The sequence below is a fragment of the Corvus kubaryi genome, unplaced genomic scaffold, assembly GCF_017639235.1.
Source record: "Corvus kubaryi isolate FWS band 111438036 unplaced genomic scaffold, C.kubaryi_AGA036_p1.0 138, whole genome shotgun sequence".
Lineage (NCBI taxonomy): Eukaryota > Metazoa > Chordata > Aves > Passeriformes > Corvidae > Corvus > Corvus kubaryi.
This window is the reverse complement of record NW_024580672.1, coordinates 22,138,371-22,151,011: the sequence shown is the minus strand read 5'-3', so window position 1 is coordinate 22,151,011 and position 12,641 is coordinate 22,138,371. Positions and strand designations below refer to the sequence as shown.

The following is a 12,641-nucleotide window of genomic DNA, read 5'->3' as shown; positions in this document are numbered from 1 at the left end:
AGCAATGTTATACTTTGCCGAGTCCTTCAGTGTTTTAATGTTCAGTCAAAGGGAATGAAACGCTGAATTTTTCATACTTATAATACATATTTTAAAAAATAATTAAGGAATGTGCTTCCAAACAATTAAAGAAACAAATATACTAAAGAATCAAAAATGAGAAGCCTTGTCTCTTAAAAATTAGAAGGTCCCCCGAAAAAACTACCTTGTTGCTACTGGGTTGAGTTTTAACAAGTCCCTTTCAAGTCAGGACATTCCACAGTTCTATGAAATCTCATGCAAAGGGAAAGTCATGGTGCAGTTGTCTGAATTTCCAGAGGCATTCATCATTTCAGGAACTCAATTCAAGGTATTAGCTATGTAACTGGTCATCTGTATTTGGTTTTAATTCCCTCTGTGCTGTGTCCAGTTCTGGGTTCCTCAGGACAAGAAGGACCGTGAGGGGCTGGAGCGTGTCCAGGGCAGGGAATGGAGCTGGGAAGGGGCTGGAGCCCCAGGAGCGGCTGAGGGAGCTGGGGAAGGGGCTGAGCCTGGAGCAAAGGAGGCTCAGGGGGGACCTTGTGGCTCTGCACAAGTCCCTGACAGGAGGGGGCAGCCGGGGGGGTCGGGCTCTGCTGGCAGGGAACAGGGACAGGAGGAGAGGGAACGGCCTCAGGCTGGGCCAGGGCAGGCTCAGGGTGGGCAGCAGCAGGAATTTCCCCATGGAAAGGGAGCTCAGGCCTTGGCAGGGGCTGCCCAGGGAGGTTTGGAGTGCCCATCCCTGGAGATGTCCAAGGAATTCCTGGAGGTGGCACTCAGGGCTCTGGGCTGGGGATGGGGCACAGCCTGGACTCGATGGGCTGGGAGGGCTTTTCCAACCTCAGGGATCCTGGGATTTGAAGATCCACTCCTTAAAAATCATCGAGGTGCTTGCTATAAGAGTGTGTTTACACTTTTCCATAAGAGGTTGTACTTTGAGGCACAGGGAAATACAAAATTAACTGCCCAAATCAGCAGTTATAAATCACCTGATATAAATGCACACACACAGTGAGACTGGAGTGCTCAGCTCTTACAGGCTCAGCTTGGATGTAAATACATGGGAACTACTCCAATACAAGGAAAACAGATGAAATTTTAATCAAATGAGCCTCGTATCAGGTTCAGAGGAACTGAAAATGGGCTAAAAATGAAAAAAAAAAAAAAAACAAACCGCAGCAGAAGAGTGACTTTAATATTGGGTAACATTTCAAGTTTTTATCACCTAAATCCACAAAATTCCTGATCTGCTCCTGCTTGTCTTCTCTGCAGAGCTGGAGTCAGGACCAGCTAAATAAAAGATAATGCAACTAGGCATAACACAATAAAAGATATTACCTTCCCAATGCATTATTGCTGCCAATTATAAGAATCACTTCAACTTAATTTCAAAGGCACAATCACCCTCAACTGTAACAGTCTCTTTTTTAAATTTCAAACAGTATTACATTAAGGCAATAACTCACCTTCCAGCTATAATATCAGTCTCCCTTATTGCAAAAATACATTTCATAAATACTTCTCATCGACAAGTCAAGCTAATTCAGGTTAATTTTATTGTATTTTGGTGCTATCTCACATTTGTGTGCAACTACCTTTATCATTTTATTGCCGTGCCAGAAAGTAATCAGAACAATTATTTGAAAAAGGAGGGGTATAAATTCTAAATCACACCTGCTGGCATTTTTGATAAAATAGCAGCTTTATCTCAGGAAGTGGCAGGGACATGGGATAAATCATGCATCAGTCAAGTGTAGCTGACCCCCAAGTGCATTGCACAATATCAGGAGTGCTTCAAAAGAAACTTTCCTATATAATCCATCATTCTTTATAATACCAAAATAGCTCTACCTGAAGAGTAGGAGCTGGAGAATAATAACAAAATAAATCTAAGCAATATGAACAAAACCATTAATAGTGCTCCTTAAGCTGAAGGAGAGTCAGGAATCTTGAGTTGTGTGTGAGGAAAGAACTTCACTGAAATTTCTGAAGTGAGCAGAGCAGCAAAATGTGTATTAGGAATTCACCAAAACCACAAAACACAGGGAAATAAATGTGCACAGAAGAGGTGCTGGAAAGACTTGTGTAAAAATACATGAGTGTAGTCTTGGCACACACACATCTGGATTTTCCTGCAGTTATCCATCCCTGCCTGATTTGGGATAAGGGCTTCACTACTAACAGAGCAAAGCATCAGGGTCAGTACAAGAATCTACTTACAAGTTCAAATTTAATCCAGAGAGGAACACAATGGCATTTAGAATCTTCTAACGAAATACAGAAATTGCCACACTGTCCTAAGAACACCAATCCCCCCCCAAAATTCCTAAATCTGGAGATACCCTGAGGTTTGGTCACCCAGAGCCCAGCCACCTTTCAGCCTCTTCCACCCAAAGCCAAACTCATCTCCGGTCACTGGAACAAAATCAGGGACAGAGCAGGAGGCGCAGACAGTGATTACAGAAAATTCCCACGTCTGCCTGCTTCCCAAACCATTTCTCAGCAACCTGCTTAAAAACTGTTCAGCACATTGCACGGGTGATAATTGATTCCTGCAAAGCCCACGGCCAGGCACACGCTGGGTGTCACCCCAACACGGGGCTGTACAAGCTGATCACACACCAAAACCAGCCCGAAAATCACCAACTACATCAACACATGAATATTTAACAGGCACCCAGAGCATAGGCAAGTGTCTGCTCGGTCCCCACAGCAGAGTTGGGCTGTTTTACCTCAAACCTTCTGTCTTCCCACATATCAAAAGGGGAAAACTCCCCATACAGCTCAAGCTGCACCTTTCAACTCCATGTGAGAGTTGGGGAAATGAAAAGGTTAGATAATAAATTATTAGTTTCATGTCACTTGCCTGCTATTATCACACCTAGCCTGCAATGAGAGGGAACCAGGGATTCTTCCTACCAAGTATTTCTCTGCTGAAAGATGTTTGCAACTGGAAGATGCATAGATATCACTGAAGAGATGATTGTTCAAAAGAAACAAGTGAAGCAAGAATTTATTTACCTGAATTTCTTCCTCAACCATTCCGTTTTAAAAAAAACCGATTTGCTTCTGTAGAAAAGAGGTAAACAACACAAAACAGCAAAATACTCCTTTGCTAAGCCACATGACATTATGTAAAGCAGATTAAAACCACAAGAGATGCCACTATTAAGACATTTAGAGCAGGGACAGAAGTTGCCAACAGGAATAGTTAGGAATGCAGGTGTGCTTGTACCAGAAATGTTTTCCTAGAGGAACATCACTAATGCTACAAAAATAGATATTCCACACACAAAAAAAAGGCGTTTGTGTCTTCAAAGTTCATCTCAGCTATTTCAGGGAGACAGCTATAGACTAAAATATGTTGATGCCCTTCTTTCAGCAGCATAAACTGTCTGAATATTTGGATAAACATCCAGGTTTCCTTGTTTTACTATAATGTCACTGACCTACACTTACATCCCTGAAACATCAAGCCTCAAAATTAAGCCTGTTTTTCAGGGAGGTGTTTATTATTAGGGAATGCAAACAGCAACACAACGGAGAGAGTAGCTCTGTCCTGTTATTTATGCTCTGTGGCAGATGGATACGTGCTGGGGAAAGGTCCACTGATGCCTGTTACCAACCATGACAGAGCTACAGAGATTTACAATGCAGCATCAATCTTGTCAACTGGATTCCTAATCCTGACTGCTGGGCACTGGGGAAAAAACAAACTATGTTACGTGAACTCTTTTGTAATGCTGGACTTCCAGTGGACACCTCAATGCAAAGGGACTGCACTGGGAACTTACTTTTGGAATGAGCCTCGATGCCATCGTGGAAGAAAAGGCTCCACCTGGAAGGAAAAAAAAAAAAAATTCCCAGTTAGTTCATTAAATTTGAATTCCACAGGGAGAGCTGAATATCCGGAATATCACTTCTCCTACAACCACCTCTGTATCAGTTTTTAAATGAGCTCTAAGTTTCAGTACACAGAATTTCCAAAGGGAGTCTGGTTCTTTACAAACAATGTTGAATTTTAATGTTAAGTCACCCACTCGTCATGAGTCAAACAAAAAAATCAACAGATGGCACATTGAAGAGTTCTTCCACAACAAGCACTGCACAACTCTGATATTTGGAATAAGAATGCCTCAAAAGATAAAAGTATTAATTGAATAATTTTTTACAGGCTGTCATGTACTTCTAAGCGACTGAGTAAAATAAAGAGCCTTTTGTAATTTAGGAAATGCCACATTTTAAGGCATGAAAGTGATTTTAAAGCAAGTGATCGTGATATATTCTGGGTTTAAAAGCACAGATTTCACACCACTGCGTACCTAAAACATTTTAGCTTCAATTATTATAATTCTAGCCTTTAACATCATTTATATAATTAAGAAATACAACTGGTTCCTTGCTGCTCTCCCCCTGGAAACAAAGGATATTTCTTACTTCTTTGGCATTTAGCTCCCCCCCCATGGTTTTTTTCAGTGCCACTTAGCTAAGGTCACTCTGGCTTTGAAAGACGTGGTATAAACACTGCATTTTTTTTAAATCGGGGAGATTATGTGCCAAAGCTCAGCTTCAGAACCCTGCCTCACAGCCAGCCTCAACGGGAACTGCTCCTCTTCCATCAGGGAACTCGCTCCAGCATGGGCAGGGATAACTGTATCCACTTCAGGAATGGTAAATCTCTTAAAAATGAAATTCCATGAACATGCCAGGCTCTCCAAGACCTCTCCAACACGAAGTCCACTGACAGAACACACGGCCACTTCCCAACCACTTCAAAGCAAACGGCAACATTTACTCTTAATATTGCATCTTCCTTATTTAAACTGTTTAAAATTAAGAGGAGTAATTAGTATTTTAACTGTAGCAACAAGGCAGGCATTGCAAAGAGAACTCACTGCATTTTTAAATGCAGGTCAGGCAGATGAGCAATCTAATAGCACTACTTAAAATATCTGCCATAGAGCTAAAAATAAAATGGCAATTTATTTCTATCATCAGTTCGGAGTGTGTCTTTCAAAGCACCCAGCAACGCTCAGGTTTTTCAGATCTTCCTGAAGGGTAAAGCTGAAATTTCTGCCTCAGTAATCAGATTTATCCAGAAGCTCATTTCAAACCCTGGTTGAGCTCCATCTGCTCATCCAACAAGGCTTTCCTTGGCTGACAAGAACCTGGGCAAAGCCAGTAATGTCCAAGCCATGGTGGTTAAAAGACCTACAACAAGAAGCCAGATTGAGGAAACCCAAATTTTCCAAGCCCTTGGAAAGTCTAAACCATCACTCCAAAAAGCACCTCAGCCTTGCAAAGACTGTCTTTTTGGAGGAGGTCAACACTTCACATGGAGCTGAAGGGTTCTCCTAAGGCTGACTTCGAAGGCAAGAAGCCAAAACCTCTTTGGAATGACACACACTGACCAAATTCAGTGATACCATTTCCATGGCTGAGACTCCAGAATCAAACCTCAAAGAACTGAAACCTTCATGCCAGCAGTCGCTTCACCAAAATGGAAAATCCCCTCCTCTACTTGCAGAGTGGGATGAACTGAAGGGATTAACGAGTAGTACAGAAAAAAAACCACAGAGTAATTTGTCAACATCATCACCAGGTCAGAGCTGCCTGAGAAGGACCAGGGATGTCCACCTCCATCTCTCCTGCCTCAGCCCACCTAGGCCATTCCAGCAAGACGCTCCTAAGTTCCCCACAACCTCTGCTCCCACCCAGGAGCTGTGCAGTGCAGGAAGCAAATACATCCCATCCCACCCTGTGAGCATCCCAAACCTCTGGGTATGTCAACAGACCAAAACCATAAAGAAAAGTCAGAGGTGACATCAAAAACAGATCCTTGAAGGGCAGGAAATTTTCGAGCCATGTTCTGCTGGTGATCTAGAACAGAAGTCCTTGGGCTTTGAGATACTTCCCTGCCTCTTTTCCCACAGGACTGCAGCCTGATGAGTGCATGTGATGGCACTGAGAACTCAGATTAATAAAAAGTATTTTTTCTCAGTTCATCAACTTTTAAACACTAAAGGAAGATTCTCCTTGAAGGGTAAGTCCATGGGATCCTCAACAGAACACTCTGGTTCAGCACCAAAATTAAAAACCAGCCATTACACCAAGTGACTACACGAACAAAATTCCATACGAAAACATTTAAAGTACATTAGATTTTTGGTCAAGATGAAAGCCTGGAAAAAAAAAAATCCAGCAATCTATTCTAATTGGGTTCCCATGGTAACTGTACAATTGGGTTTTTCAGTATAACATCCCAAAGGCCCAATGCACACTTGTAAAATATACTTCAAACAGCCGGAATTGTTTTTACATTACAGCACTCCCAGGAAGATCAATTACTATACATCCCCACCCTAACTATTAGTGGCAGGAGATGTTAACACTATTGGCCATATTAACATAAGTCATGTAAAAAACCCCACATATCACCATCATTATATAAAACTAATTACACACTTCAGATTCATCAAACACGTTCCGAGTAATAAACCAATACCAGGCTTGTCACCAGATCATGTTTACTGAACGTAAGAAATCAACCCCAAATATATGCCAAGCCATTTTTGCTTCTCATATTGATCCCAAGGATAAACAGAATCCATCATTAATAATTACATTATAAGATGACCCAGAGGGTTAATCATATTCTTAGAAAGTCTCGCTACGGAATCAAATATAATGGCACAAAAAGGCAACTGAAAAGCATTTAAATCCAGGGCCAGGTGCATTAGCAGTAATATAAAATAACGTACATTAAACTCATGCAATCAGTGAAAATAGTACAATTGGTATGTTTTAAAAAAATAATAAAACGACCATTTTTTACTTCCCTGGGAGGGTGGGCAGGCCCTGGCACAGGGTGCCCAGAGCAGCTGGGGCTGCCCCTGGATCCCTGGCAGTGCCCAAGGCCAGGCTGGACACTGGGGCTTGGCACAGCCTGATCTAGTGGAAGGTGTGGGAGCAGATGTTCTTTAAGGTCCCTTCCAACCCAAATCGTTCTGGGATTCTATGATTTATTTTAAAAGTTTGTTTCAGATGAAGCACTTTGCCTTGTTGGACCTCAGTTTCACCTTCCTAAAGCACAACCCTGGCCATAGACCCAGACTTTACTTCCATCCCACTGTCTAAACCTCAAAGTTAAAAGGAAACAATGATCCAGGCTGACTAAGCTGGATTCAAAACCAATTAATTCCTTTACATCCCAGAAAAAAAAAACCCACCAAAAAACCCCAAACCAACAAGTGTGGTTGTTAAATTCTGTCAACCAGAAATCTTCATATTTCATGAAGTCAGCCAAGAACCAGAAGTATTTCTGGTGCCAACAGGAGACTGTGCAAGGGATTTCCCTTTTGCCCCCACCCTTCCCACTGCGTCCCATGTGCTCATCCTTAAACCCAGCAGAGCACAGCGAAGGGAATATGAAGTTGTGGGAATTGTTTCTCCAGGACACAAGTGACAGCAGAAGTGTCCTGTCCCCAGCAGCAGCCCACAGCTGCCAAGGCAAGCTCGTGCTGCCCGTGTACTGCCAGATGCTGAACATGCATCTGCTGGTTTTATTATGTGAAACAGAAAAATTAATCTTTTAACAGGGCCTTAAGTATACTTTAGGTGTTTATTAAAAAGTGTAACTAATTAACAGACCTTCTGCACACTTGAATGTACAAACAAGCCAAGATAAGAGCGCTGTTTGCCTTGTGCTGACTGATCTAAAGCACTCCGATAATTTCAGTATTGCTGCTGATGATTATGCAGCAGCAGCACTGACAAGACAGCACTAATTCTTGCTATCTGCTAATGCAGGGTTACCTGGAGGGACCTAAATCTGCAGGTGGAGCATGGAGATGGCAGGATCCACACAACAAAAACAACTCTTACTCCAGCGGGCTGTGCTAATATATATATTAAAATACTGATTGCATTCATCTGCACTAAAAAGGGGCATTTGTATAAAAATGAAAAGCTAAAATGCCTCCATCAGATCAAAACTCAAATTATTATTTATTGCCCACTACCAAGCTGCTCAAGACTCCAGGCCACTGGTCAATGCTGCTATTTTAATATTCAACTCCTGTTTCACTCCAAAAGCAGAGAAGAAGTCAGAACCTTTGTTTTAATGAACTCCCCTCTTCTTCTTGGCAATTAAAGGTGATTTGTTCAGGTGTTATTAATCACCTTCAGAACCTCAGCTGCATGTCCAAGGTTTACAAGTGACTTGAAAAGATACCTGAAATTATCTGTATCATTTAATCTGGCCCAGGACAAACTGACAGCAGACAGTCCTGAGAGCTATCAGGACTTGGCACTTTAGCTCTGCTCATACAAAGCAGTGAACAGGGAAACAACTCAAAACAGGATTACTAAAAAGCATCAAAATAGCGACATATTCCAGACAACTTTTCCAATTGCCCAACTTCATTAGAATCCAAACCCACACAAGCTTTACTGGCATTCAAATACATTTCAAGCAGTTGCCTGGACCACACGCAGCTCAGTTTTAAAACTGCATTTTGCATTTATGAAAGGTGCTTCAGCACAGGATTGGTTTTATGGTTTGGCTGTTCCTCCAGCTGTGTGTTTAACTCCTGCTGGCCCAAGCACACCTGTGCTGGGTGATAATGTCAGAAATATAGGTGACTCAATTTAATACAGGTTTTTCTTCCATTAGGAAGATTTTACCCATTACACCCTCAGATAAATTAGCACCACTGCCAAGCAGCAACATTCCCAGCTATCAGCAGAGGGAGGAAATTCAGGTGTGGAATTCTGCTGTAAGGACACCAAGCCTTTCACTTTTCAACTACAGCATTAATGAAGTTAAAGCTCCCAAACCCACCCCAAACACATGCTGAAACCTGTCACTACCTAAAAGATTCCAAACCTCCCGAAATTAAAACTTTATCCTCCATTTTCCCACTAGTTACATTCTCCTCACCAGCCCAGATACCTTATGAACACTGGGTAAACGAGAGAATTGCACAATCCGTCAATAAAATAAACGTATTTTCAACTCCTGTCCAGATGACTCAAGTTGTCAGTAAAAACTGCCACCAGCGCTGCGCTTGCAGAAAAATGTCCATAAATGCATTATTGCGACTGGCAGATCGATGTCCATAATAAAAACAAATAGAGTTAACAAGTGCTGGCTCCTCCGAGTTATGCCACGGCTGGGATGTGTTTCCAGCTTCCCCGACAACTTCTGGGAATGGGCAGTGCAGAGAGAGGCACCTGCTGTCTGCTCCAGCACCAGAGCAGGGAGCATCCTGATGCAGGAAATCTCTGAAGTATTAGAGGGAATATTAAAGCCTTCACCATGGATTTAGAAGTTTCACACGCTCAGAATTTGACGTGGGAACAGAGCCCCTGCTCAAAAGGCTCAACCACCTGCCCATCATCATCATGCTGGGAAGGAATTGCTCCCTGGGAGGGTGGGCAGGCCCTGGCACAGGGTGCCCAGAGCAGCTGGGGCTGCCCCTGGATCCCTGGCAGTGCCCAAGGCCAGGCTGGACATTGGGGCTGGGAGCAGCCTGGCACAGTGGGAGGTGTCCCTGCCCGTGGAAGGGGATGGTCTTTAGGGTCCCTTCCAGCCCAAACCATTCTCTGATGCTGCTCTGTGAATGATGAAATGAGAGTTGTTAACAACTCACAAGCAGAAAGGCTTTTTATTTCAGAAATTAAGTGTCATTTAGGTCAGCAGTGTCCCAGGCAGAGCAGCTGACTGCTCTGGAGGCTGCTGTTTAATTTTAAACAGCCCAACACACCTGGACCTCCCATTTGTTCCCATGAAGCTCTTACAGCACCAACACTCGAACAACCACCCTGCTGAAACCACCCTGCAGCCACCAAAAGGTGAGGACATCACCAGAGGTGGAGGACAAAGCTGACAGGGAATTATGCACTGCCAGACCAGCCAGCACCCTGAGGGTTAATTCACATGCATCAGCTGCTCTCACTTCTCCAAAACCCTTATTGTATAGGAAAAAAGCCACTACAAAAAGAGCCATCCATGACCTTGACACATTCTCCTTTGCATTTTTGGCATCACTGCTTCTCCTAGGTGTTTCTTCTGTCACCAGCCAGTTTAACCAGAACTGCTCAGGTGCAGCCTTTCCACCTTCCCATAAAAAACCTTCCTGCTTTTCCTGCACAAGTCCTTAACTCAGCCATGCAGGGCAACCCCAGGAACCCTCCCAAAGGGCAGGAGCTTCTCCTGCAGGCTCTGATCCCCTCAGTGATGCCATTAACTGATCCTCTACATACGTGAAGCACTAAACGGTGGTGACAAGTTAATTAGAGAGTTATCAAGAGGTAAAGTAGCCACGGTAACACAAGTTGCACTCTAACTACAACAGTTTCCTATAGGGCTTCTGTTCAGTTGCTGGAGTAATTGGCGTAATTAACTTGTCATGGGCCAGAATGCAGACAGGAATTGCTAAAGCCACCTCACAAGCTCACACAGCCACATCTTTTTCCTGCTAAAACTTGACGCTTTTGGTGGAACTGTCCATATTCGGAACATTTCTGTTTGAAAACAAAGCAAACAAAACTTTCACTAGCAGAAATTATGCCACAGACTGACAACATTCACAAGAAAATGATGTTTTTAGAAGCTTCCCACACTGAAGGGGTGGGTTTTGCCCCAGAAAGAATAAGCCCACATCCCCAGTTTTAGTCCCCAGTGCATCAGGGAGACAGGCAGTGCTTGGAAGCCAAAACCTCCAGCAGGTTTACAAGGGAGCTGTCATTTCAACAGACCCCTCCAGAAGATGACCCTTGTGCAGGGCGAGCACAAGCCTGGACACAAAAGGTAGTTGAGAAATGACTGTCACAGCCTCAGTATACTGCCCCAGCATATAAAATTGAGATTTTTCAAAGTGAAACACTGCAGAGACTGGACCTCACCATTCAATAAGAGCTCCACCCTGCAAAAAATAAGATACACACCACCAAAAATAAGGTTTATTTGGGAGGAGCAAATAAATTAAGTAGTTCTTTACATTTACCGCGCTTTAAAAGCTGCATGCAGTTACATCATTGTAACTATTTTAAAACACCTGCAGAGCTTAGCTTTTATATCAGTGGTAAAAGGATATTTCAACCTTAATATTAATTTGCTATGTATTACAGAGTGGGTCAGGCTGGGAGCGACCACAGCGGGTCATGGGCTCCAGCAGCGCCACCCCCGAGCACATGGCACTGGGCGGTGCTCAGATACTTCCGGAATATTCCCAGCCAGGGAGACTCCATAGCCACTCTGGGCAAGCTTCTGGGCAATTACTTTGGTGCAGTTTCGTTCTAATCTGCCCGGAGCTCATGCAGCAGCACCGCCACCCGCCCAGCCCCGCACCGCTGCCCCCGCAGCCGCGCACGGGCCACAGCACCGCGCCCGCACCGTCCGGGAATGTCCCAGCGAGGGAACTCCGGCCCTTCCCGGCGCAATTATGGTTGGGAGAACACACTGGAAACCTGCCGTGACCCCAGGCCGCTGCCCTCCACCCCCCCCAGCAGTACTCCAAGGAGAACCAGCGCGTTTTTCGGAGGCCGCGCTCCCCGCAGCCCCAGACCCGCTGGGTTTGCGCTCGCCGGGCCCTGCGCGCTCCGGCCGCGGGGGCTCAGCATCCCCCGCTGCCCACGCTGGGACCGCTCGCCCCGCGGCCATGCCCGCCTGCCCACCCTCCGGGCCGCTCCCTGCATCTCCCTGGCTCTCCCTGTTGGTGCCGGCGGTCTCTGGCTGTCCCTGGAGCTCTCTGGCTGTCCCTGGATGTCCCTGGCGCTCTGGGTCCCCGCGCACCTGCCCGCGCCCGCCGATGGCCGCGGCCGCTCCGCACAGGCCGCGCTGCCGGGGCGGGGCCGGGGCCGCCCGGAAGCCGCAGCCGGGCGGGGGAAGGGGAAGAGGCAGAGCCGGGCAGTTGCAGGGAGCTCCGGGAGGGATCCTGGAGAGGCCTGGCTGCTGCTCCCCGCTCGTGTGGCCGGAGCGGAGGGGGCGAATCGCCGCCGATGGAGCCCGCCTGGGGCTGCCCGGCCAGCGCGGCTCGGCCGCGGCACACGCGTGGGAGAAACGCGGAGTTCTGTAAAAATCCGTCCCAAAACAGCGATCTGTGCGCGCTGACACAGCTGGGGGTGTTCATGGGGAGGAGAGAAGGCTCCAGGGAGACCTTAGAGCCCCTTCCAGTGCCTAAAGAGGTTTCAGGGGAGCTGAAGAGAGACTGGGGACAAAGGATGGAGGGACAGGACACAGGGAATGGCTTTAAACTGAAAGTGGGGAGATTTAGATGGGAAACTGGGGAAGGAATTGTTCCCTGGGAGGGTGGGCAGGCCCTGGCACAGGGTGCCCAGAGCAGCTGGGGCTGCCCCTGGATCCGTGGCAGTGCCCAAGGCCAGGCTGGACATTGGGGCTGGGAGCAGCCTGGGACAGTGGGAGGTGTCCCTGCCATGGCAGGGCTGGCACTGGATGGGCTTTGGGGTCCCTTCCCACCCAAACCATTCCATGATTCTGGGATTTGCAAAATTATGGGTAAAAGCCAGGGAATTGGAGCTGAGTGTAGAAGGAGAAGCATTTGGTAAATACAGTTCCTAAAAGGAGACATGGAGGAGATAAAAAGGAGTGAAATGCCAGA

At 45.7% G+C, this 12,641-nt stretch overlaps 1 protein-coding gene across 1 annotated transcript in view; it reads right to left on the bottom strand.

The window, feature by feature from the left end:
* Positions 1-12,070, bottom strand: part of MGMT (O-6-methylguanine-DNA methyltransferase) — a 138,181-nt gene extending 126,111 nt beyond the window's left edge. Inside the window, exons 1-2 of the mRNA XM_042019579.1 lie at positions 11,816-12,070; positions 3,813-3,856 (exon numbers count right to left, since the gene is read on the bottom strand). Coding sequence (XP_041875513.1) covers positions 3,813-3,836 — 24 coding nt within the window. The 5' untranslated portion in view covers positions 3,837-3,856; positions 11,816-12,070. The remainder of the gene's footprint in view (positions 1-3,812; positions 3,857-11,815) is intronic.
* Between the last annotated feature and the right edge of the window lie 571 nt (positions 12,071-12,641).